The sequence below is a fragment of the Anomaloglossus baeobatrachus genome, chromosome 3, assembly GCF_048569485.1.
Source record: "Anomaloglossus baeobatrachus isolate aAnoBae1 chromosome 3, aAnoBae1.hap1, whole genome shotgun sequence".
Classification (NCBI taxonomy): Eukaryota; Metazoa; Chordata; class Amphibia; order Anura; family Aromobatidae; genus Anomaloglossus; species Anomaloglossus baeobatrachus.
Genome location: NC_134355.1, coordinates 403,250,620 through 403,276,780, shown reverse-complemented (window position 1 = coordinate 403,276,780; position 26,161 = coordinate 403,250,620). Strand labels below are relative to the sequence as shown.

General features: G+C 48.6%; 1 protein-coding gene across 1 annotated transcript in view; it reads left to right on the top strand.

Moving 5' to 3' along the window:
- The window catches only part of ZNF451 (zinc finger protein 451), a 76,431-nt gene that overhangs the window by 15,968 nt on the left and 34,302 nt on the right, over nt 1–26,161 (top strand). The window contains exons 7-9 of the mRNA XM_075340269.1: nt 8,964–9,090; nt 11,758–11,911; nt 23,895–24,042. Of these exons, the coding sequence (XP_075196384.1) occupies nt 8,964–9,090; nt 11,758–11,911; nt 23,895–24,042 (429 nt within the window). The remainder of the gene's footprint in view (nt 1–8,963; nt 9,091–11,757; nt 11,912–23,894; nt 24,043–26,161) is intronic.

Genomic DNA, 26,161 nt, shown 5'->3' with positions numbered 1-26,161 from the left:
CGACTCAAACATGGCTGCCTATCACGCTAAGCCAAGTGCAGGTCCAGAAGCGTGAGGCCCCTCTAACCAAAGCCGATGCTAGAGACCCAAGATGTGAAGTATGCAGCCTGAGGCGCAAGGGACGAGGCCACTGCGAGGCCAAAGGCGCAGAGGCGCGAGGCCAAAGGCGCAGAGGCCAAAGGCGCAGACGCGCAAGGCCAGAGGCACAAGGCGCAATGCCAGAGGCGCAAGGCCAGAGGCACAAGGCGCAAGGCCAGAAGCACGAAGCACAATGCCAGACGCGCAAGGCCAGAAGCATGAATCGCAATGCGCAAGCCCGGAGGCACAAGGCACAAGCCCGGAGGCACAAGGCACAAGCCCGGAGGCACAAGGCACAAGCCCGGAGGCACAAGGCACAAGCCCGGAGGCACAAGGCCCAAGCCCAGAGCCAGTGAAGCCAAGCCATGAAGGGCAAGGCTGAGAAACAGTAAGACCAGAGACGTCAAGCAGTGAGGCCTTGACAGTCCCAAGGTGCCAAGCCAGCGTGTGGTCAGAGCTGTGTGGCGTGTGGGCCGAGGCCAAAGCCGTGAGGCGCGATGCCGGAGCCCCAAGTTGTGGGGTACGAGCCAGGAGGCGCGAGGCTGGAGCCAGGAGGCCGGAGCAATGAGGCGTGAGCCAGAGGCATCACGAGGCCAGAACCCTGAGGCGCGAGGCCAGAGTTGTGAGGCCCCATCAGAGTTACCCCTAAGAGTGTAATTCACCTGTGAACTTCAGGATACACCTACTTCATGAGTGGTATCCTAAATGCCAAATTAGTCACACCTGAACCAATTAACTCACCTTGAGGTTCAGCTGGAGGGCAAGTTCCAAATGCGAGATAATGTGTTATATCCACAATTTTCCCTCCTATAGAAGGAGTAAATCAGACAGAATCCGGTCTGGTGAGATAATAGTGGAATCAAATGTGTTATTAAACCACAACAGGAGGATCCACATAAGGTTCCTTCAACAGGTAAATTCTGAACTTAAACATGAGGTCTGCTTATCCCAGCAAAACATGAGGCAGCAACCTCACCATGCAGCATAATCTACTTAGAAAGTTCCAAGGCTAAATTCTTGTGCATGAGGCCCTGGGTTGCATAAGGCATGCAGCTTGAGTCAGCCCAGAGGCCCCGCAAATTCCCAGTGCACTTAACTGTGCAGCCTCCACTGTGCTGTGGCTTCACCCTTCTTTCCACCTCCAAACCTTAGAGGGATAAAGGAAACTGGGTAATGCCAAGAGCCCGCCATGAAGAGAAGTAGCCTCATGGGCAGGAAGACCACATCGTTGCAGATGGTGCGCTGATGGCTGAGGGACCTCACTTTGAGAGATGTTGGCCCCAGACCTCTTGACAGAGAGAAGGGAAGGCCGAGACCCCCGATCCCCCCGAGCCCGTACTTCTTGAGTCCGTATGATGAAATTCCAAAAGATAAAATAGCTCCACTCTAGGAGCACCTCTCATGCGTCTGTCTCCTGAAGGGACAGGAAAAACACTGGAGGGTGGAGGTGGGAGGGGCCTTTTAAACCTCTTTGTGATCCTGTCCCTGTATAGGTCAAGGGGATTAACTCCTTTGGTACTGTCCTGAGGGACGTTCTGGAAAACGGCGCTCCCCTTTGAGGATACTTCCCAGCTTAGGGATCATATGGATCGGAAGGTCGAGAACCTCATGAAAAGATCCTGGGAGGCATTGTCTTCTACCATTCAGGCCAACATTGCCTCCACTTGTCTCCCGGTCCCTCCTTAGGTGGCTCGACCAGTTGGAGGCTCATATTTCCCAGGCTACCCCTAGGGATGAGTTGCTAGAATCCCTTCTCTTGTTTAGGAAGGCTACCAGTTTTTTGGCTGATACTTCGGTAGAGTCGGTCCGCCTGGCAGCCAGGACCTCAGTCTTGTCTAACTCTGCCAGATGAGCTCTGTGGCTTCAAGCTTGGAGTGGGGACTCAACTTCTAAAATGAGACTTTGCTCCCTTCCATTTAAGGGGGACTTAGTGTTTGGGCCTGCTCTGGATGACATTCTGGACAAGGCGACTGATCGTATGGCCCTTCCGGATCCAAAAACCTCCAGGAAAAGGTCCTTTCGTTCCTCTGTGCCTCAGACCTCCCAGCCCAAGGGGAAAGGGAAGTCAGGTCAGTGGAGCTACCCTAAGGGAAGAGGGAGAAATATTTTCATCCCTTCCCATCAACAACATCCTCAGTATGACAGACAGTGACTCTGCTCGGCGGGTGGGACGACTCTCAGCCTTCCTTCCCCAATGGCGGACCATCACCACCTGCCAATGGGTTCTGAAGATCATATCAGAGGGTCTATTAATAGAATTCATGCCCCCCCCTGTCAACCGGGCCTCAGAGTCACAGCCCTGCCATCACAGGGTTCTCAGGATCTCCAGTGCTCGAAGATACAAAAGTTAATACATTCCGGGGTTGTTTCCCTAGTCCCAAGTCAGGAAGAAGGGGTAGGCCACTACTCCCACCTCTTCCTTGTCAAAAAAAACATCTGGACACGTCCGGATTATCATCAATCTGAAACTTCTCAACCAACGGGTCAGATACCGGCGTTTCAAGATGGAGTCCGTGACATCTGCTATTCCATTGATAGGTCTGCACCACCAGATGGCCTCAATAGACCTGAAAGACGCCTGCTTCCATGTGCCCATCCATCCTTGTCACAGGCAGTACCTTAACTTTGCGATTCTGCACGAGGGGAACGTTCTTCATTTTCAATTAAACGTACTTCCCTTCGGGATCTCCTCGGCTCCTCTGTCCTCCTGTGGCATCCGTTCTCTCTCTCACAAGACTGCCTTTATCGTGGCAATTACCTCTGCTCGGAGAGTGATGGAACTTCAGGCATTGTCCATCCGGGAGCCATACCTGACTGTCAGAGATGACAGCATTGTCTTTCAGCTGGACCCTTCCTTCCTTCCCAAGGTGGTTTCGGATTTTCATCGCTCTCAATCAATTGTCGTTCTTTCTGTCAGCATCCTAAGACTCCAGGGGAGGAAGTTTTCCATTCTTTCGACGTTCGCAGGACGGTTTTGCAATACCTGGACCTTACGGCGCCTTGGCGTCTCAATCACAACTTTTGTTTATCCAGCCCTTTGACCGGAATAAGGGCAAGAAGGTGGCTAAGAGCACTATCGCCAACTGGATTGTGCGAGCCATTAGAGAAGCCTACCTCAACCAGCATCTGTCACCACCTACCGGGTTTACAGCACACTCCACCAGAGCTACCTCTGTCTCCTGGGCTGAACGGGCAGGGGCTTCTCCCGAGCAGATCTGCAGAGCAGTTATGTGGTCTTCGCTCCATACTTTCACGAAGCATTATCGTCTGGACCTGTAGTCCAACATGGATTTGGCTTTTGGCAGTAAAGTCCTGCAGGCTGTGGTCACACACACACACCCCCAAGGTATCAATTTGTTGGTATTCCTCCTATGCTGTCATGTAAGGGACTAGAGAAATAAGAATTATTCTTGCTGTTAATTCGGTTTCTAGGAACCTTCCACGACAGCACGTAATTCCCTCCCTAATCCTCGATATGCCTGAATCTGTTTATACTTCTCATATGCTATGGGTTCTTTGTAAGACACTGGCTATGGGAGGTGGGAGGATCCTTTTTAACCTCTCTTGTGCTTCCTGTCCCAATTAGGGCGTGGAAAGACAACTTCCTCTTATGCTGTCATGGAAGGTTCCTAGAAACCGAATTAACGGTAAGAATAATTCTTATTTTTGCCTGACGGCAAAAAAATGCAAAACGCATCTGAATGGATACTGCGGATTGTAAGTGCAACGCATGCAACTGCAATTATTTTACCAGATCTGTCTGCAGCGGGACACAGAATTTATCGGCGGCACTGGAGTCAGCTAAACTCCTGATCTGACAGCCGCACATGCTACGTTGGATGCAGGTTAACAGCAGAGGAAGGATACAAAAAAGTTGTCTGAGAGATTTAAACTGTCAGTTTCCACTGTGAGGAACATAGTAAGGAAATGGAAGAACACAGGTACAGTTCTTGTTAAGCCCAGAAGTGGCAGGCCAAGAAAAATATCAGAAAGGCAGAGAATAAGAATGGTGAGAACAGTCAAGGACAATCCACAGACCACCTCCAAAGACCTGCAGCATCATCTTGCTGCAGATGGTGTCAATGTGCATCGGTCAACAATACAGCGCACGTTGCACAAGGAGAAGCTGTATGGGAGAGTGATATGAAAGAAGCTGTTTCTGCAAGCACGCCACAGTCGCCTGAGGTATGCAAAAGCACATTTTGACAATCCAGTTACATTTTGGAAGAAGGTCCTGATTGGGTTGTTTGGTTATACAAAAAGGCGTTATGCATGGAGGCAAAAAACACAGCATTCCAAGAAAAGCACTTGCTACCCACAGTAAAATTTGGTATAGGTTCCATCATGCTTTGGGGCTGTGTGGCCAATACCGGCACCAGGAATCTTGTTAAAGTTGAGGGTCGCATGGATTCAACTCAGTATCAGCAGATTCTTGACAATAAGGTGCAAGCGTCAGTGACGAAGTTGAAGTTACGCAGGGGATGGATATTTCAGCAAGATAATGATCCAAAACACCGCTCCAAATCTACTCAGGCATTCATGCAGAGGAACAATTACCATGTTCTGGAATGGCCATCCCAGTCCCCAGACCTGAATATCATTGAAAATCTGTGGGATGATTTGAAGCGTGCTGTCCATGCTCGGCGACCATCAAACTTAACTGAACTGGAATTGTTTTGTAAACAGGAATGGTCAAATATACCTTCATCCAGGATCCAGGAACTCATTAAAAGCTACAGGAAGCGACTAGAGGCTGTTATTTTTGCAAAAGGAGGATCTACAAAATATTAATGTCACTTTTTTATGTTGAGGTGCCCATACTTTTGCACTGGTCAAATTTTGTTTAAATGCGGATTCCACATTTTCTGTTAGTACAATAAACCTCATTTCAATCCAGAAATATTACTCAGTGCATCAGTTATTAGATATATGAAACTGAAATAGCTGTTGCAAAAACCCAAATTGTTATAAAGAAAAAAGGTTAACATTAATAGGGTGGCCAAACTTTTTCATATGACTGTAGAACAAGTAATCGGATCAGCTGACTCCAGTGTCGGCCGGTTACTTGTTCTATGTCCCGCTGCATCCATTGCAGAGTGTGCGGGGGGGAGTTTAACTGAGTTCAGATCAGCGGACTCTAGTGCCGGTCGAACTCAACTGACCTCACAGCCCGCACATGCTGTGATGGATGCAGGTGACAGAACACTTGAGTAAGCTGATCGGATTAGTTGTTCTGCTGGCTGGTCAGGAGTAGGGATGAGTGAGTAGTAAAATGCTCGGGTGCTCGATGGGTGAAACCCATGTCGATTTTTTTTTTTTTTTAATTCATTAAACAACAAAAACCCCAGACACACAACCCTAACCCTAGGGTTAGGGGTAAAAAAAAAAAAAATGCGTGGGCTCCCACTGCATTTTCAATTGCTAAAGATAACCCAAGCTGGTACTGGCTGCTAACCCCTACTGCTTGGTGTTACCTTCACTGGCAATGGAAAATCCAGTGTTTTTTAAGTTTTTGCCCAAAAACTAAAAGAAAAAAAAATGACGTGGACTTCACCCTATTTTTGTATTCTAGCCAGGTACAGCAGGCAGGTTGTGCTGCCTCTAACCCCCCTCCCCCCCCCCAGTTGCCTATTTGTACCCGGCTGGGAATCAAAAATATGGGGAGGCCCTTTGTAATTATTTCATGAAATAATTAGAAAAAAAACTACGTGGACTTCGCCCAATTTTTGTGTCCAGCCAGGTACAACTAGGCAGCTGGAGATTGGAATCCGTAGCGCAGGGTGCACAAGCTTTATGGGCCCCCCCGCTGCGAATTGCAGTCCGCAGCCGCCCCAGAAAATGGCGCTTTCATAGATGCGCCATCTTCTGGAGCTGTATCCAACTGTTCCAGCAGCCCTGGTGTCGGTTGACACGCAGGGTAATAAGGGGTTAATACCAGCCTTGTTTTACCAGCTGGTATAAAGCCCGAAATTCTTAATGTCAAGCCAAGTTTGACCCGGCCATTAAGAATCTCCAATAAAGGGTTAAAAAAAAGACACCGCACAAAAAATACTTTATTAGAAATAAAAACACAGACACACTTAGGGGGGTCTCCATCTTTATTACTCCTTCTCGCCCCTCCACGATCCTAGTCTTCTGGAGAGAGAGAGAGGCTGGTTTCAGACTTCCGTCTGCCGCCTCCCACTCCTGACCACCGCTCATTATACTCACTCAATATTCACTGCACTGAATAGCTGGAAACAGTCACATCACTGGGGACAGGTGAGTATCCAGCTGTGTGTGTGTGTGTGTGTGTGTCTGTCTGTCAGTCTGTGTTCAGTGTATACTGTGCGTGCGTGCGTGCATGCAGTGAGGACCTGGAAGCCGGAGCATCGGGGGACTCATCATAGTTCCCAATGAACTCTGGACGTTACCGCGCACACACTGCTTGCTGTATACTCATTTGTCCCCGCGGTGCTGTCCCTGCCATGCTCCTGCTTCCAGCTCCTCAGTGCAGTGAATATTCAGTGAGTATAATGAGCGGCAGTCAGGAGCAGGAGGCAGCAGAGCTGATGAAGACAGCATCGCTGGATACAGGTGAATGTAGAACATTTTTAGTTCACAGACAAGTGTTTTCTCTGGTACGTGTCACACGTATGACCATAACCATGCGTGTGGCATGTACCTAATAAAACACGTACGTCTGAAACCGACTAGAGAGAGAGATTTTTGTACTGACCATGCCAGGCTGCTTTCTGGCCATGCTCAGTACAGAAAACAGGACCCTGTCTATCGGGATCCGGTGACTTCTGGTACAGCAGGATCCGTCGCCCATTGAAATACACTGCAGGTACCGCCGCAATGCATTGGATCCAGTAAGATGCAGTATTTTGACCGAGGTAAAAAACGCAACAAGTAGCGTTTTTGAAACTCTGTAAAATACCGCAAAACAACGGATCCAGTGTGTGGCGCACGCAACTGCAAGTCACCGCATATTGCCATGATTCAATTGCAAATGCATTGAAAGGGACAATGCATTTGTAAAGGATCCGGTCATATGCAGTTTGCGTTTTTTTTGCCTAACTGCAAAAAAAGCTGATGTAAAAGCAGCCTAAATCAGTGATTTTATCAAAATATCGAGCAACTCAGTAAGTGATAAATCACGAGAATCAGGGTTTCTGCTGTAACATGCTCCTCTCAGGTTACAAAAACCTGGTAACAGGTTCTCGTTAACTTTATAGCAGCAGCTGCACCTCCTTCCTTCCCTGCCATGCTGTTTAGTTCATGACTGTTTTTTTATGAAGATGCTTCAATAAAATCGTACCTTTATGAAGTGAGTGTCGCTTTCTACAGTTTATCTTTTATAGCATTTAGCTTTGGAATTGGACACAGAGACTAGTTTTTGCTCCCTGGATCAGTGTTTTTGTCACCAATGTGTCGCGCCTTGGTGATATGAAACCCGGAAAGGAGGCTCCAGCACCTATAGTGCTGAGGGTTTTTAATGGGCCTGGCTTTTGGGTCCAAGTTTTAGGAACGATGGAACTTACCACTCCGATACCTCCAGCTAAGTTTTTGTCAGGCTGAGTTGTCTCAGAAGTGGTCTCTGTAGGAGAGAGTAAAGGACCTGTCTGTGCTGAGGGTGTCAACAAGGGCAAACCTCTGCACTCATTTAATGCAGGTGAGCCCGTATTGCTATATGGACTGTTTGGATTTTTTTTTTTTTTCGTTTTTTTTTTTTATGATAGACTTTGCTGCTTAAGAAAAACTGTTTTGCTTGTTCATTTTGGTGAAGAGTTCTGAACTTTTATGAATCTAGCACTTTGCACCAAGCAAGTTTGTGCCTGTGCATGTAAAAGACCCTGACTATGTTGTTGATGCACTAATTCTTTCTCTTGAATTAGCTTTGGTAGGAATTAACCCCTGCATACAAGAGCAGCATACTAGACCTCTCATTTTGGAAATGTTCTCACCCTGTCTTCTATCCATACCAATGTAGCCCTTGTCATAGTCGCTCAGAGCTTACCTGTTTTCTTGATTTCAATTGTTTTTGTGTTGTTTTTTTTTATTTTCTATAGAAGAGAGTTGAAGAAAACAGTTTTTTACACATCTTTGGCACAATTCTGGCCAACAGGATGAAACGTCTTTATATTTGTAAAAAATTATTGTGACTTGAAATAGTCTGGAAACAACAGTTTTTTGTTACTTAATGACGCTTCTGGCCTCTTAAGTATTTTTTTAACTATTGTGTTAAAACTGTCATGGTGTTGTGAATGGTGAAGGGGTTGTCACCTTTTGAAAAGTTTCTGTAGTTTGTTATAAAAAACCAAACCATGCTTTACTCACTATCCCAGGTCCAAGCACTGCATTCAATACTGCGGTCATCACTTTAACGGCACAACAGCCGATCACCAAGCTCAGCAGCTCTGCCCATGTAGACAGAACACCCGCCTGATCTCAGTGATTGTCTGCAGTGCTGTGAGCGTGGTGATAGTGATGCAGACCTCATCAGACACCATGATTAGTGGCAGAGGTTCAGTGGTGGATTTGGGCACAGCTAGTTAAGCATGTTATGGTTTTGTCTTAAATCCAAATTGCACTTTGGCACTTGTATAGTCTGAAAAGACACGACATTGTTAATAAGTAACTGATCCAACTGTGTTGTCAATCCTCTACATATGTGAACTGTGCCTGCTGTATGGCCTGCGCGGCTCACAGTGCTCTAGCGAGAGCAGGGCCCCATTAATGTAGAACATAGAAGCTGTTGCCATCAACCAAGTGATGTCCCTACCCTTGTAGACTTTCTAAATGAACCTGAACCATGTTTTGAACATAGCTGAACAGTAAATGAACAGGGCGTAATTTGCCGTAAATGGTTCAGTAACCATTACCATGTTCTTTTTTCCAAGGTTCGACCATTCCCCATGTGACCCCTCCATTGCTCTTCATGGTGTGTGTGACAACTCGTACGCTTGTATTCTGTGTCTAAAGCGATTTGGAAGCATAGGACAGTATAATGATCATCTCGCAGAAAAGGTCAGTTCTTTCACACCAAAGAAAATCCTCAGAATTTTGTTAGCTGGAATAAAATTTTCTTTATTTTGGATAAGAAAAACTGCAAGAAAATGCTCAAAGTATTATAAACCCTTTTGTCTGTGCTCAGCCTAAGGGGTACTTTTCACGTTGCAACATCGCAGGTGCGTTGTCTGTGGGGTCAAATCGAAAGTGACGCACATCCGGCGCCGCTGTTGACATCGCAGTATGTGAATCCTTTTTCATATACGATTAACGAGCGCAAAAGCGTTATCGTTTCATCGGTGTAGGGTCCGACATTTCCATAATTTTGCAGCAGCGACGGTACGATGTTGTTCCTCGTTCCTGCGGCAGCACACATCGTTGTGTATGAAGCTCGCAGGAGCGAGGAACATCACCTTACCTCCGTCCCGGCTGCAATGAGGAAGGAAGCAGGTGGGCGGGATGTTTGTCCCGCTCATCTCCACCCCTCCGCTTCTATTGTCCACCTGCCATGTGACGTCGCTGTGATGCCGCACGGCCCGCCCCCTAAGGAAAGAGGCGGGTTGCCGACCAGAGCGACGTCGCAGGGCAGGTAAGTGCATGTGAAGCTGCCGCAGCGATAATGTTCGCTATGGCAGTAATCCCAATATATCGCTGCTGCGACAGGGGCGGGGACTATCGCGCTCGACATAGCAGCATCGGCTTGCGATGTCGCAGCGTGCAAAGTACCCCTAAGACCGGGTTCCTATGACCATAAAAAAAAAAACAAAACAAATATGTGGATGTGATCGCCTTCATGTGCTCGTCACCGATCAGCCACCTTATGCCATTATGCACATTGGGTGCCTGTAGGTTGCCCTCAATGTTCTTAAATGACATGGTCAGCATTTAACGTTGGGTCTTGAACCTGTCCGGTGCAATATGCACCCAGAACCACGAGCAGTTCTGGGTGCATATTGCTAATCCCTGCCTAACTGTCCCTATATCTATTAGCATACATAAAGAGATGTTTAGAAAAAGTATTTCTAAAGATCCTTTATGATATGCTAATGAGTGCAGGGTCTAGTCTCAAGGGCATTAGTTCCTGATCTCATTCTGTCCTCTTAGCACGCCCACAGGGGTGTGCTAACAATGCTATTTAATGCCCGTGGTCCAGTGTCCTCACCGACAGTGACACAAGTTCATGTGTCCGTTGCACTGCCTCAGACGCCGAGCTTGGGGTCACTGCGCATGGTTCAGAATGCCCCGCACTTCCGGGCATGTGCACTATGAAAACAGGTGTACGTGTCGTGTCCCGGCTTCAGAGAGGTCTTCTGCGCGTGACCAGAAGTGCCAAGACTTCTTATCCATGTGCACTGACCCTAAGCTCAGCATCTGAGGTGGTGCAATGGACACAGGTACGCACGTCACCGCTGATGACGCTGGGCCATAAGCATTGAATAGCATGTTAGCATGCCGACAGGGGTGTGCTGCCATGCTAAGAGGACGGATGGAGCACAGGCACTAATGCCCTTGCGACTAGTTCCTGCTCTCAGAACCATATCATAAAGGATCTTTAGAAATATTTTTTTACTAGATGCAGGGATTAGCAATTTGCACCCAGAACTGATCGTGATTCTGGGTGCATATTGGACCTGACAGGTTCCCTTTTAAGGAGTTTAGCTGAGCCCAGTTGTCAGTTTGCGAGTTGCAATCAGATGACTTAAGTAAATGCATAGTGTCATGTTGATGGCTAATTTGGTAGACATCGTTATTAACCGTTTTTTCATTTAAGCACTTTGAAGACGTTCTCGAGATCAAACACCCTCTGATCATAAATGCATATTCCTTATCTTACTAAAATGCCATAAATGTGATTGATGGGAAAGGTCCATTAATACTTTAATGACCTATGAAATACATTTTTGTTATAGGTCCCTAACTAAAGTATGATCACTATTCTTCTCTGACACTTACCAAGATATAGTCTGAAAATCTATGTATTAGTTACCGTACATGGCAAAGTTACAGAATGTCCCCATAATGGTCTATGAGGATAGATCACCAAAGAGTTTTTCCAGGTTTAACAGAAATTTCTGCAGTAACCTTGTGACTGCAGACTGCCCAATTGTGATAGTGTGAAAATGCGCACACCATTGGGATTCTCCTCCATACCCAGTGGGAGATTAAAACTAAATTCTCAGCCACTTTTTTTCAATAACTACATTGAGAAATAGCTGCTGAAAATCTAGTTGTCATGTGATCGCCGCTATGCAAATTACATACCTGTGGTCACCTGAGCGATTGCACTTGCTGGAGATAAAAAGGAATAGCGTCGTTATGACCATGTTGAAGAAGTAGAGGAATCCTGACAGTGACATTGTCACAGTTCAGCTGTCTGTGGTCACATAGAAAACTGCAAACAGTTTATGAGCCTGGAAAACCCCTTTAAATAATGACTAGTAGTGCTTGGTTAGCATATTGAAAGATAATAGTATACCGCCCTCTAGTCTTTACTGATATTTCCATAAATGTAGAGCATTTTATCCTGGCTGATGTAATTTTCATTGTGGCTATGCATTTCATAATTCAACAACCATTCCAAAACGTATTTAATTTTTATAGATTCTTCGTTTTCATAAAGGTCTATTTTACTTTTATATTGTGAGTAGGTTTAGTCTTTGAAGTTGTGCTTTCACATTCTTCCAGGCAAAGTTGGGCGATGGCCATGAGAAACGCATACACTCGCTGCTTATCCAAAGTTTTGCCTGTCCATGCTGTTTTCTACTGTTTTACCAGAGGGATGAATGCCTGAAACACATGTCTGCAAGCAATCACTTCAAGCGAACGATTGTTCTAAAAGGTGTGCTGTAGGACTGCCATAGACACTCATCATATTGTAATGTAATGTGATTAAATGTTCATTGCAAAGCTGATGGTATGTGAAAGGAATGTGTACAAGGCAGGGGCTATGACTGTTGGCACAGCTGAAAAGTGGGCCATTGGTAGAATCGAGTGGGACGTCTACAGACAGCTAAAATGCTTGCAGATATACATCCATACTGGTGAGGTTCCCAAAGCGCTGATCATTAGTGGATCTGTCGGCTCTCCAGACACATCCGTGCTAGAAATACATGTATTCCCCATTTTTTTAGATTTCTTTTTATTAACAGTGCATTTGGGATGTTCCTCTCTCGTTCCTCTTGGACACACATGCTACCAGTTTAAGGTATCATTCAACACTGACATTATCCAGTTAGGGTACCTTCACACTTAGCGATGCAGCAGCGATCCGACCAGCGATCTGACCTGGTCAGGATCGCTGCTGCATCGCTACATGGTCGCTGGTGAGCTGTCAAACAGGCAGATCTCACCAGCGACCAGTGAACAGCCCCCAGCCAGCAGCGACGTGCAAGCGACGCTGCGCTTGCACGGAGCTGCCGTCTGGAAGCTGCGGAGACTGGTAACTAAGGTAAACATCGGGTATGGTTACCCGATGTTTACATTAGTTACCAGCGCACAGCTGTGTGTGCAGGGAGCAGGGAGCCGCGCACACTGAGCGCTGGCTCCTTGCTCTCCTACCATAGCTACAGTACACATCGGGTTAATTAACCCGATGTGTAATGCAGCTACATGTGCAGAGAGCAGGGAGCCGCGCACACTGCTTAGCGCTGGCTCCTTGCTCTCCTAGCTGCTGTACACATCGGGTTAATTAACCCGATGTGTACAGCAGCTACATGTGCAGAGAGCCGGAGCCGGCAGCACAGGCAGCGTGAGAGCTGCAGATGCTGGTAACTAAGGTAAATATCGGGTAACCACCTTGGTTACCCGATGTTTATCTTGGATACAGCTTACCTCAGCTGTCAGACGCCGGCTCCTGCTCCCTGCTCGCTTCATTTGTCGCTCTCTCGCTGTCACACACAGCGATCTGTGTGTCACAGCAGGAGAGCGGCTTTGAAGAAAACGAACCAGGGCTGTGTGTAACAAGCAGCGATCTCGCAGCAGGGGCCAGATCGCTGCTCAGTGTCACACACAGCGAGATCGCTAATGAGGTCACTGCTGCGTCACAAAAAGCGTGACTCAGCAGCGATCTCGGCAGCGAGCTCGCTGTGTGTGAAGCACCCCTTAGTGCTGAGTTGTGATGTTCCCCTTTATCAAGAGGAATGGTAATTCCCAGATGTAAATTGGATCCCAAATATTCAGGACAAAAGCACTGTAGTGGAAGTGACACCTTCTAATCTATCTCATGAAAGGTTATTTGTCAGGTTTGCAGATCAATCACTCACCTTGTTCAGATATAGATAGCTAGAGATATATATTCATACGTGCACGCACCCACAATACAATGGGTTAGTTACCAGTTATGAGATTTCAACTTTTAGCATGCCCCTGTAGCCTGCAGCTGCCACAGCATGCTGGGAGTTGTAGTTTTACTGCAGCTTCAATAGTAAAGTTCCAGGTGAATCGGTTGATATTAAAGGGGCATTCCCACAATCTGAGTGGTGACTCAGTGCTTTTTGCACCCCAGGTGACTATTTGCAACTAAAATCAATTTTTGAAAATGGGCTAGGCTTTATTTCGGATTATAAAAATATACCAGCCCAGTATTGCCTTGGGTCTTGGTTGCTACTGGTCACGTCCTCTAATAGCCTGTTGCTGGGTATCAAGCATCTGCAATTCATCTTACTAGCGATCCTGTTGCCCATAAGCTCACTCTTGTGTAGATTAAAGGTCCAATGCAATTTCACCAGAATTCTGGCATAAATTGCTTTGAAAATTGCATTTTGTTGCTTAACATTTGTGGCGAGGTGGCCAGAGATATCCGCCATTTGGCAAGCGCTTCTGACTTAGTAGGGGGCGTGCACCTCTTCATGAATCAGGAGCGTCTCACTCCTACATGCCCCCTCCTCAATACTGCCATGAGCATCTCCTGTCTTGATGAATCCGGGCTATAGTGTGTATGGTTGGTTTCAACAAATGCAGCTAACATGGGGAACATGCACCGAAAAGACTGATGCCTATCTGCTATCTCACTCTGCCCAGTAGTAGTAATATCCGGTACAGTCGCAAGTGCAGCTAGTGCATCCACTGCAACCACCAATGGCCCAATCGTCCTATGTAAATAATGAACAGGGGGTGATACACAAAGGGATTCTAAATTCAAGACTAATCCCAGGAGAAGCAAAAATCCCATAAAACATAACTTTATTGATATGCATAACATCCATATATCTTATAGGCGAATGAATAAGGCTTAACTACCAAGTAATCCACCAATTATACAAAACCTAAGAAACACTCCTAATGTTTAAGCTATGAAAGGCACAGAAGGTAACATACTGGAGAAGTAGAATCAAACAAGTACCAATTAGTCTGCACTGCTAGATTGCTATCTAGTGCTGTGAAATTCCTTCAGAAGATCAGATGTGAGCATATAGAGAGTATAGATGATTGGGGATGTTTCCCTAGTAGATCCAAATCATTTGTTTGCCATCTCTGGTTTGTAAAGGCCGCTTTACGCGCAGCGATATCGCTAGCGATCTCGTTAGCGATGTGACACGCCCAGATCGTTGCTACGATTTGCTGAGATCGCTCATAGGTCGTTTTGTAGCGGTCACATGTACCCAGCTCACAAACGACGCTACATCGTTCAGCGATATATATTGTTTGACCAAGGCGGTCGTGTGGACACCGTCACACAGCATTTCTCCCAACGATTCCAGCAACGACAGAGGCGTATAATTGTCCATAGCATACACCCTGGCGTGACGCCAATCAGAACGGAGGATGCGTGGAGCATTGCTCGTAACGACACGCCCGCGCCGCTGATGACGGACGCACTAACGATATTGTTCGTCGTTGGCACGGTTTCAAACGTAGCAATAGGTCTGCTGCGTTTCAAACGACGAACAATATTTTGAAAATAAACGACCTGTCTATGATCGTTCGGAGTCGCTCGTAGGTGTCACATGTAACGATGTCGCTAACGACGACGGAAGTGCGTCACGAAAACCGTGACCCTGACGACATATCATCAGATAAATCGTAGCATGTAACTGGGCCTTAAACCAAGCAGATTGTTGATTCGGCCAACCTCCTCTGTGGCTGAAGCTCTGATCCAAGTTTCAGCTGAGTGTCATTCTAATGTGCTCTGATTTTTTTGCTTGCGAGAATCAGAGAAGATGGTGAACTTAATTTCTCTATCTTCCCCCTTGTCGGCGTAAATCAGAGTGCACTCAGATGATATCCCAGTGCAGACTGATGTTTTGGACATAACCATAGACTTGAATGGGTGTGTGCCGTCTGATATACTTTACGCAATCGCTGCATGCTGTGACTTTTTTTTTTTCTTTTCTCAAGTAGAATTGGCATGAGAAAAAAAAGCGGTGGTAGCACTGCTCCATAGTATAATATTGGACCAAGTGTGATCCAATAAAACGTCAGACAGCACTCCTCCAAGTTATACGTTAGTGTGGGGGTTTACAATTATCCTTTGCACCAAGATCTGTTTTCGTGTGTCTTGTCTGATATCAAAACTGCCCATGTTATCAACCAACTTTTCTCTATCGTTTCATTGGGGGACACAGGACCATGGGTTATGCTGCTGTCACTAGGAGGCTGACACTAAGTAAACATAAAAAAGTTAGCTCCTCCCTAGCAGCATACACCCCGAGCCGGAGGCGGGCTCAGATCAGTTTTTAGCTTAGTGTCGTAGGAGGCTGATGTGGGCCGTCTCGGCCCCCCTCAGCCATGTATGTTTTTGCGCTTTTTTATTTTATTTCGGCGCCGCTCATCGCTCTCATACCTGTCGTCTTCTTCTCTGCAGGTATTCGCTTCACTCATTCTCCGCAGCCCCGTGGGTACCGCTCCCCAGGGTCGCAGGGGCTTGAGACTTCGGGGCCCTCTCCCCCGCCCGTCCCCGTGGTACCACTCCCGGGGGTGCGCGTGTGGGCAGGTTGTTTTGTGGGCACCCCTGATTCGCCCTGAGGTATCACCCCAAAGGGCGTACAGGGGAATACAGCAGGGATGGAACCTCAGCAGCGTTTGTGATAGATGGGGCCCTGTCACGCTGCCTTCTCCTGATAGGGGGCTGTCTACCCCCATCATGATGCCTACTACCCTGCCTTCAGCACGCTCTCCCCCGGAGCCTTCCTGGACGAGCAGCGCTGTTCACAGGCAGGGCCAGGGAGCTCTGCCTGCACCGCATCCATCGCTGAGCCGGCGCCGCCGATTGCAGGTAGGATCCGACTTCCCTGCTCTTTCCCCCGGCCCCCTCCATAAATTTAGTCCCCGGCTTCGGCCTAGTCGCTCCTGCGTCCTAGCCACGCCCCTGCTGCATCGCTATTGGCCGCCGGTCATCTCCCTCTGTACCTCCCACTGCTCTGCCTCCTGGCAGATGGTGGGGGCTGTGAATCCTCCAGACTTTTCGCGCCGGAATCCTGCTCCTCCCCCAGCCTCCTCCAGCGTCCCCTCTCCATTTTAGCCTGCCTCTGGTCCCCTGAGGCTGCAGCACGCCGGCGTTCTGAGTTTTCTGGCCAGCTCATTCCTGGACTCCACTTCTGGACTGGTGGGCAGCACGCAGGACCTGGGTAAGCTCTGCTCCTAAGGAGTAGCCCTCACTAGGTAGCATTCTCTGAGTTTAGGGACGAGTTAACCCTCTCCTGTCTCCTTCCTAGCAGCCACCAGGGAGAGTACCTGTGTGCACCATGCCTAAGGCTAAGCCCACCCAATCCAAGCAGGCCCCCTTTGCACTATTTTTTGCATGCTCCTCCTGCAGCTCCAAATTTTCCCAGGGTCAGGACGCCCCACTATGCTCCGTCTGTTCTACAGACGCGCAGCCTCCGCAGGACTCCGCGGCCGACGCTTCTGATACCGCAGACGCCACAGCGCCATATGCTGCAGGGCCCTGCGTCCCGCCCCCCCCCCGACTGGCTAGCGTCCCTGTCCCAGTCCGTAGATTCCCTCTCTGAGGCTTCTCGGACCATCGCGCAAGCTCTACGCCTGCTGCCGACGCTCGCCCAGATTCCCGCAGACCCGGCGCAATTGCCCCCGGAGCAGGTGAGCCCCGTTGCAGGGTCCTCCTCTGCTGCTCAGAAACGGACCCGCCGGGTCTCGTCCTCAGACTCTTCCCAGGTTTCACCTTCATCCCCAGGTCCAGACCGTCAGTCCTCCAGGGAGGCTTCTGACTGCTCCGAGGATGATTCCGATGCGGTACCCCTACAGGACTCAGAGCAGGCGGCCGATATTCGGCACATGGTAAATAGCCTGATAGAAGCAGTAAACCAGACCTTGAAGGTACAGGTGGACCCAGTCTCCTCCCAGAGCACCCAGGTCTCCTTTAAGCGGGTGAAGCGGGCCCAGAACACATTCAGCGGACATCCAGAATTCGCTGAGTTACTGCGCAGCCACAGGCAACAGCCGGACAGGGTATTTACCAGCGGTAAGTCCATCGATTTGCATTATCCCTTTCCTGAGGGTCTTCGAAAGGATTGGGCAGGTTCCCCTGTGGTTGACCCCCCAGTCTCCCGCCTGTCTTCTCACACAGTCCTTCCACTCACTAACGGTACGTCTCTCAAAGATCCTACGGACCGTACTATTGACAGGTTGGCCCGTTCCGCCTTCGAGGCAGCGGGCTCATCCCTCTCTCCGGCCTTCGCCTCGGTTTGGGTGGCGAAGGCCCTGATGTCCTGGGCGGACACGCTACGCGGCGGTCTCCGCGCCATTCCTACCAATCCGGACCTGGTTCCCATCGCCTCGCAGATTTCCCTCGCGGGTGAGTACTTGCTCAATGCAGCCCTGGCGTCTGCAAGTTGCGCGACCCAGGCCGCCAGCAACAATGTGGCCATCCGTCGAGCCCTTTGGCTCCGCTCCTGGAACGCGGATGCGGCCTCTAAGAAGTCACTAACTTCCCTGCCCTTCCTAGGGGAGCGTCTCTTCGGAGATAGGCTGGACCAGCTGATCTCCGATGCAACGGGAGGAAAGAGTACATCTCTCCCCCAATTGCGCCCCAAGCGCTTCCAGAATCGGCGCTCCACCGCTCGTTTCCGGTCCTTTCGCAGCTTCAGCTCCAATCCCCAGCCGCGGAAAAGCCGCTCTCCTCCGAGAGACAGGAAGACCCCGTCATTCAAGACCAATCCCGCCTGGCGTTCACGCCCCCGCCAGTCCACGAGATCCTCTTCTGGTTACCGCCGTCGTTCCTCCAAGTGACTCGCGGTCGGCGCGCAACAGCGCCAGACTTGTGGGAGGGCGCCTGTCTCGTTTTCAGCATGTGTGGATCCCCCTGACCGCCGATGCCTGGGTCAGAGAGATCATCACATCAGGCTACAAAATAGAATTCGAGGCAAAGCCACCGAGACGTTTTTTCCTATCTCGCCCTCCCGAGTCTACCGCGCGGGCTCGCGCGTTCTTTCACTCCATAGACTCCCTCCTCCGAACCGGAGTCGTGGTACCAGTCCCTCCCGCAGAGCGTTTCAAGGGGTTCTATTCCAACCTTTTCGTGGTCCCCAAAAAGGACGGCTCTGTCCGTCCCGTCCTCGACCTAAAGCTTCTGAACAGGTCGGTGAGACCTCGGCCGTTTCGAATGGAGTCACTCCGGTCCGTCATCGCGTCCATGGAGGTAGGCGAATTCCTGGCATCGCTGGATATTCAAGACGCCTATCTTCACGTCCCGATAGCCACCTCTCACCAACAGTTCCTCCGTTTTGCGATAGCGGAAGATCACTTCCAGTTCACAGCTCTTCCCTTCGGCCTCGCATCCGCACCCAGGGTCTTTACGAAGATCATGGCTGCTGCCATGTCCGTCCTGCATGCCAGGGGTGTCATGGTCATCCCGTACTTGGACGATATGTTGATAAAGGGCTCTTCTTTCGAGGACTGTCGTCTCGGGGTTCAGGTCACGATCGGCACCCTTTCACGGTTAGGGTGGCTGATAAATCGGAAGAAGTCCTCTCTGATCCCGGCCCGTCGGATCACCTTTTTAGGCATGGTATTCGATACCATCCAAGGGCGAGTTTTCCTCACACAGGAGAAGATCTCCTCCCTACAACGAGGACTCCGCGCTCTTCGGCGTCAGCGCCAAGTGTCCATCAGGTTCGGCATGCGAGTCCTCGGTCGTATGGTGGCGGCGATGGAAGCGGTACCCTTTGCACAGTTCCATCTCCGGCCACTCCAGCTGGCCTTGCTGAAGAAGTGGGACAGATCTCCCTTTTCTCTGGACCGCAGGTTTCATCTTTCGCCGGAGACCCGCAACTCCCTCCGTTGGTGGCTCAATCAGCGCAACCTCGCATCAGGGAGGTCTTTCCTCCCGCTCCACTGGAAGATAGTGACCACCGACGCCAGTCTCCAGGGCTGGGGAGCAGTGTTTCGACATCACACAGCGCAGGGCCGATGGTCACCGAGAGAGAGTTGTCTCCAGATCAACATTTTGGAGATAAGAGCCATCCGGCTAGCCTTGCAGCAGTTTCGGCACCTAGTACAGGGTTGCCCGGTCAGGATCCAGTCGGACAATGCGACGGCGGTGGCGTACATCAACCACCAAGGCGGCACAAGAAGTGTCGGGGCGATGCGAGAAGTCAAGAAGATATTGCACTGGGCCGAGTGTCATCACTCCCTGATCTCAGCGGTACACATCCCAGGCGTGGACAATTGGGCGGCGGACTTCCTCAGCAGGGAAGGCCTCGCCTCCGGAGAATGGTCCCTCAACCGGGAAGTCTTCAACCAGATCTGCGACAGATGGGGAGTTCCGGACGTGGACCTAATGGCCTCCCGGTTCAACCGTCAAGTTCCGCACTTTGTAGCGCGGTGCCGCGACCGCTTGGCTTTAGGAGTCGACGCCCTCACCCTGTCATGGAGCCAGTTCAGTCTCCCGTACATCTTCCCTCCGCTCCCTCTAATTCCGAGGGTCCTCAAGAAGATCAAGGCGGAAGGGATACCGGTCATCCTAGTGGCTCCGGACTGGCCCAGGCGAGCATGGTTCGCGGAACTAACTCAGCTCCTCGCAGACGCTCCGTGGCGCCTTCCAGACCGTCCAGATCTCCTGCAGCAGGGGCCTCTCTTCCATCAGAACTCACAGGTCCTAAATTTGACGGCCTGGCCATTGAATCCTGGGTTCTAGCTAAGGCTGGTTTTTCCTCAAGAGTGATTCAGACAATGATTAGGGCCAGGAAGCCATCTTCATCAAAGATTTACCACCGCACGTGGAAAGTTTTCTTCAGGTGGTGTGAAGAGCAGAATATTTCTTCTCCTCTCGCATTCTCCCTTCCTTCCCTGTTGGCATTCTTGCAGTCAGGCCTAGATGCGGGTCTCTCGCTCGCAACACTAAAGGGCCAGATATCGGCGTTATCAATCCTGTTTCAGAAGCCACTGGCCGCTCGTTCACAGGTTAAGACCTTCATCCAGGGAGTAGCCCACCTGGCACCGCCGTACCGTCGGCCTCTAGAACCGTGGGACCTTAATCTAGTCCTAGGGTCACTTCAGGGCTCCCCATTCGAGCCCTTGCGAGAATCTTCCCTGTCTCACCTGTCTTGGAAGGTGGTGTTTCTTGTTGCCATCACTTCTATTCGCAAGACGTCAGAGCTGGCAGCTCTCTCTTGTCGTTCCCCCTTTTTGATTTTTCACCAGGACAAAGCGGTTCTCCGGCCAGATCCCGCTTTTCTCCCAAAGGTGGTCTCCCCGTTCCATCTTAACGAGGAAATCATCCTTCCATCCTTCTGTCCTGGCCCCTCTCACAGCTTGGAGAGGTCCTTGCACACCCTGGACCTAGTGCGTGCACTTAGAATTTATGTCTCCAGGACCGCGCCGTTCCGTAAGTCAGATGGTCTGTTTGTTCTCCCTTCTGGTCCCAAGAAGGGTGAATCGGCATCCAAGGCCACAATTGCCAGATGGATCCGTTCCGCCATATCAGAGGCCTACCGGATTCGGGACAAGTCTCCGCCGCGGGGGGTAAAGGCGCACTCTACCCGCGCAGTGGGCGCCTCTTGGGCGATTAGGCATCAGGCGTCGGCCGACCAGGTCTGCAAGGCCGCCACCTGGTCTAGCCTGCACACCTTTACTAGGTTCTACCACGTTCACACCCAAGCATCGGCAGATGCTATTTTTGGGAGAAAGGTCTTGCAGGCAGCAGTTGCGCACCTGTAATAGGGTGGCAGCATTCAATTATAGTGCAAGCCCGCCGAGGGAGGTTGTTGTTGTCTGCCTCTGCGGGTTTTTCGGTATTCCCACCCAGGGACTGCTTTTGGACGTCCCATGGTCCTGTGTCCCCCAATGAAACGATAGAGAAAGTAGGATTTTTGTGTACTCACCGTAAAATCTCTTTCTCTGAGTCTTCATTGGGGGACACAGCACCCACCCTGCTTGGTTTTTTTTTTGGTTGATTCAATTGCATTTGCCTGCTATTTTTTCAGTGGTCTTATGTTCATAGACCTCTTGTTTGCACGGCTGCATTGTTTTAGTTACAACTTGTGTTTATGTATGGTGATTCTGGTACTCCTCCTACTGCTTGTGCACCAACTGATCTGAGCCCGCCTCCGGCTCGGGGTGTATGCTGCTAGGGAGGAGCTAACTTTTTTATGTTTACTTAGTGTCAGCCTCCTAGTGACAGCAGCATAACCCATGGTCCTGTGTCCCCCAATGAAGACTCAGAGAAAGAGATTTTACGGTGAGTACACAAAAATCCTACTTTAAGCAATTACTACTGTAAGGCTACATTCACATGACCGTTCCGTTATTGCGGTCTGCAAAAATTGGTCCTGTTTTTTTCACGGATGCAATCAGTGTGACAAACTTTCCGTTCCGTATACGGGCCGTGTGTCATCCATGTGCCTTCCGGGTTTTTTTTTTTTTTTTTGCGGACCACAAAAAAATGGAAGCAGCTAGATAAATAGATGTATAGATAGGTGGCTAGAGAGAGGGTTAGATAGAGGTATAGAGAGAGGGATGAATGAATAGAGGGATAGATAAATAGATGAGAAAGCCATATATAATGTCCCACTCCTCAGCATTTTGTAATCTTGAACCCTTTAGTGCCTTTCATGTAGAACTAAAGGATGCTTAGCCTTGTACTTAGCCAAAAAATAAATTTAAAAAAATGATGTGGTGTCCCCCCTATTTTTGTAGCAAGCTGAGTAAAGCAAATGGCTGCAGACCTTAGCTGGCAGCTTCACCTCGGCTGGAAATCCAAAACAGAGGGCTCTGCACGCTGTTATTTTAAATTAAATAAATAATTTAAAACAAAAAACATGGGGTCCCCCCCAAATTGTATCACCAGCCAAGGTAAAGTGGACAGCTGTGATCTGGTATTCTCAGACTAGGGAGGTCTGCGGTTCCTGGACCCTCCCCAGCCTAAAAATAGCAGGCTACAGCCGCTCCAGAAGTGGCGCATCCATTAGATGCACAAATTCTGGTGCTTTGCCCCAGCTCATCCCGATGTCCAGGTGCGGTGGCAAACGGGGTAATATATGGGGTTGATACCAGCTGTGTAATGTCACCTGGCATCAAGCCCTGAGGTTAGTGATATCACGCAGTCTTATCAAATACCCGACATCACAACCCAGTCAGTAATAAAAAATTGATGACAAACAAATTTTTATTTGAAAAAACACTCCCCAACACATTCCCTCTTTCACCAATTTATTGGAAAGAAAAAAACATCCGGGTCTGGCGTAATCCAATAAGGGGGTCTCACAACGATCCATACTGACTGTCCCAGTCAATTAAGAACAGAATTTTCCCCATTGGCTGGGAGATCAGGGCCGTGACTTGAGCTAACATCAATAGGTCATCCAAGGTCACTGCCGTTATTACTGAACAGAATAGGACATGTTCCATAATAACGGAATGGACATACGGCATCCGATGTGTTTTTAGTTTTGTAGGATTGGATGCACACGGAAGGTCCGCAAAAAACAAACTGACCAGGACAGACGGAACAGTCGACTGAATGAGCCCTAAAAAAACATTGGATCCAGTTGGGTGAAAGCACGCTAGGTGGGCTGCGCTGCTTCGGTAAATGGATTCTTCAACAATGATAGTAATAAGGTTTTTATTATTTACAACGCGTTCAGTGCCATACTGGTGCCTTTATCAAGTGAAGAAACCAAATATCATTTTTGTTTTTTTTTTCACTTGATAAAGGCATCAGTATGGCAATGAACGCGTTATAAATAATAAAAACAACCTCATTACTATCATTGTAGAAGAATCCATTTACTGCAGCAGTGCAGCCCAACTACCGTGTTTTCATCCATCTGGATCCAATTTTTCCTGAAGGATTCATTCACCAGACATGTTCCAGCATCAGCTGTTTTTTCTTCATGCCTACATACTTGTACCTGCACAACCCCATCAGGTGAGTTAACTCGCACTTACCCACTCACCCTCCATAGGGTTTCACCCTATTGTGAGTTATGTTCCCTACATCTAGGTTTCTTCATACTGGAAAAATATGGTGAAGGTGCAAAAAGGATCTGCACAACGTTCTTGGGTTCAGCACAATAACTGATGAATGAGAGCAGTCCCACACAAAACTATGGAATCCATAGCCAGTTTCCCTCTGCTGTTCTTTTCATGGGCTGGAGTTGAAAAAAGCTAGATGGATGGATAAGTGGATTAAAAAAATGCAACATAATGGCTGTCCCTTTTATTTATTTTTCTTCTGACTTGAACAATGCCACTATTTTAGTTTAAAACACACACACACACACACACACACACACACACACACACACACACACTCTATTACCAGTCTTTAGCCCTTGGTCTATTGTCTGATCTCCGATGACTATTTGTACTGGGGTCTGTAGCACAGATATTTTCTTACATTTCAATTGTTTCCTTTGTTTTTGTTTCAGATGAGAAGGGAACCCCATGTCCTATACCTATGCCGAATTATGCGAAAAATGTCCTGATTGCCCTGTGTAAAGACGTTCACTTTCAGATTGCGTGCACAGCTTGTCGCCAGGAGCTGCGCTCTTACACAGAACTCTCTGCACATTTCAGGTGCGTGTCTCCTTCCCATCGAACCTTAGTGGTATGTTTTGTAATGCAAAAGCTAATGGATTCTGTGTGCTGTCCTGGAGGCAAAAGTAGGGGCAGCTGAAGTGTTCTTGATTCCACTGTTTCCCTCCCCTGCTGTGTATGACAATACTTATAGCTATGAGATGAAACTTTTATTATTGGGGTGAGCCAAGAGCAATCTCACTCCAACTCATTCAGTCCCACAGTTTGCATTTTGTCGCCAGCAAACAAAGTAACAGCGCTCCTTTCATAGACTGCTCAAATGATAAGATCAGCCAAATGAGCCCATATGACGTCTGATCGCTGCCATCCTCACACGGACCAGTGATTGGGAACAAGCATTCTTGCATACGCTCATTTAGTTCATTGTGTGAAAGAGCATTTTGATGACACATCATTTTGTGTCTTATGCTCTGAGCGTGAGAAAAAATTCATTCTTTGATGTTGTGCGCCTCAATGGGGAATAAAAAAAGCTATATTGTCCCAAATTATCAACCTAGCTTTGGATCTGGCTAAAAGTGGGTTTACACCACCCGATTTGTGACCCTGAATGCCCACCGATCAGCTACTTGGTCATTCCGTAGCCTGTTTACACAGGCTGGCTGCATTTAAGGCCTAAGACACACGGCATGGAAATCGGACTGAGTGGAGTGCAATAAAACATTGCATTCCACTCTGACCAATATTAGCCTGTGTGTCAGCACCAATGAGCGATTATTTTCTCAGCCCTAATCAGACCGAGAAAACAATCACAGCATGCTGCGACTGTAATGCTAGTCTTGTTTCTCTTGCACCCATTCAAGTCTATGGGGCGAGTGAAAAATTGCACTGCACTCGCATTACGTCGGTGTACCCGCGAGTGCAGGGCGAGAATGGGAATAGCCCGTAACAGAGGAGAGAGGGAGATAAATCCCTCCCTTCCCTCCTCAGAGCCGGCCCGCCCCCCCGCAGATGAGGTCTGATTGCGTGATTAGACCTCAGTCGCAGGGACACTTCATGACACTCGGCTCACGCTGGTAGCACAGCAGGAGCAAAGTGTCATGTGAGGCTCGCATTAATCCCCCATGTGGTCTTGGCCTGATATGCAGACAAAATGATCAGTAATAGATCTTACAGTGAACGTGGGCTACCATTGTTCTCGGCAGCACACTACCATGTGTTGCTGAGAATGATGATCTTTTAAGGAAATGAAAAGATAATTTTACCTGGCCAACGTGTTAGTTTGTCAGATGATAAACAGCCTTTTTACACTGTTTAGCAGAAAAAGAATGCTTTTTGGAAAACTTGTTCACAGCAAATGTACCTTAAATGGAATCTAACACCAGATTTTGGCTACCCCATCCAAGAGCCACATGTAGGGATAGAGACCCTGATTCAAGCAATGTATCTCTTCCTTTACTGCTTGCTTCAGTTTTCATTAAAAACGGATTTATATGCTTTAGATCTGCCAGTGCTCTGAATGATGAGCTCTGTATAACCAGGCCCACACCACTGATTGACAGCTTTCTATATACACTTTGCATAGGCAGAAAGCTGGGGGCATTTGGGGGTGTAGTGTAGTTTCACTACTTTACCGCAAGTCCAATAGTCCTCTATTGATGATGAAGTGATGCGCGCCATGCCACTACTCTAGTCACAATACAGGAATATACAGAAATTAGGAAAATGGTGGTAAGTTGTCTTTAAACCCAGAGAGAGTGCGTATCTGATTTTATTTTATGTACTTTGCACACTTTTGGGGACCACTTTCTTGAAGGTGGACATCACCTTTAAAGGGTTTGTACGCGCTTGGGGATAACGTCTGCTGCTTTTCTATGTACGTGGCTGCAGAATTGGGAACCGTCATAGCTCGCACATAACATGCTGTCAGGATTCGCCGGGAGTGGCCGGTCATGTGACCACACGTATGTTATTTGCTTACTTCTGGCCACATTCAGACTAGACCTATCCGGTCGCTCTCATTTCACGTGTATATAGGGAAGCCTCACGTCTGGTGAGCATATGGCCACGTATGCCAATCACATACTTGTGGTCACGCGACCACCTGCTCCCCGCACCGGAGAATCCTGACTGCACACAGTGTGCGCTATAAGGATTTACA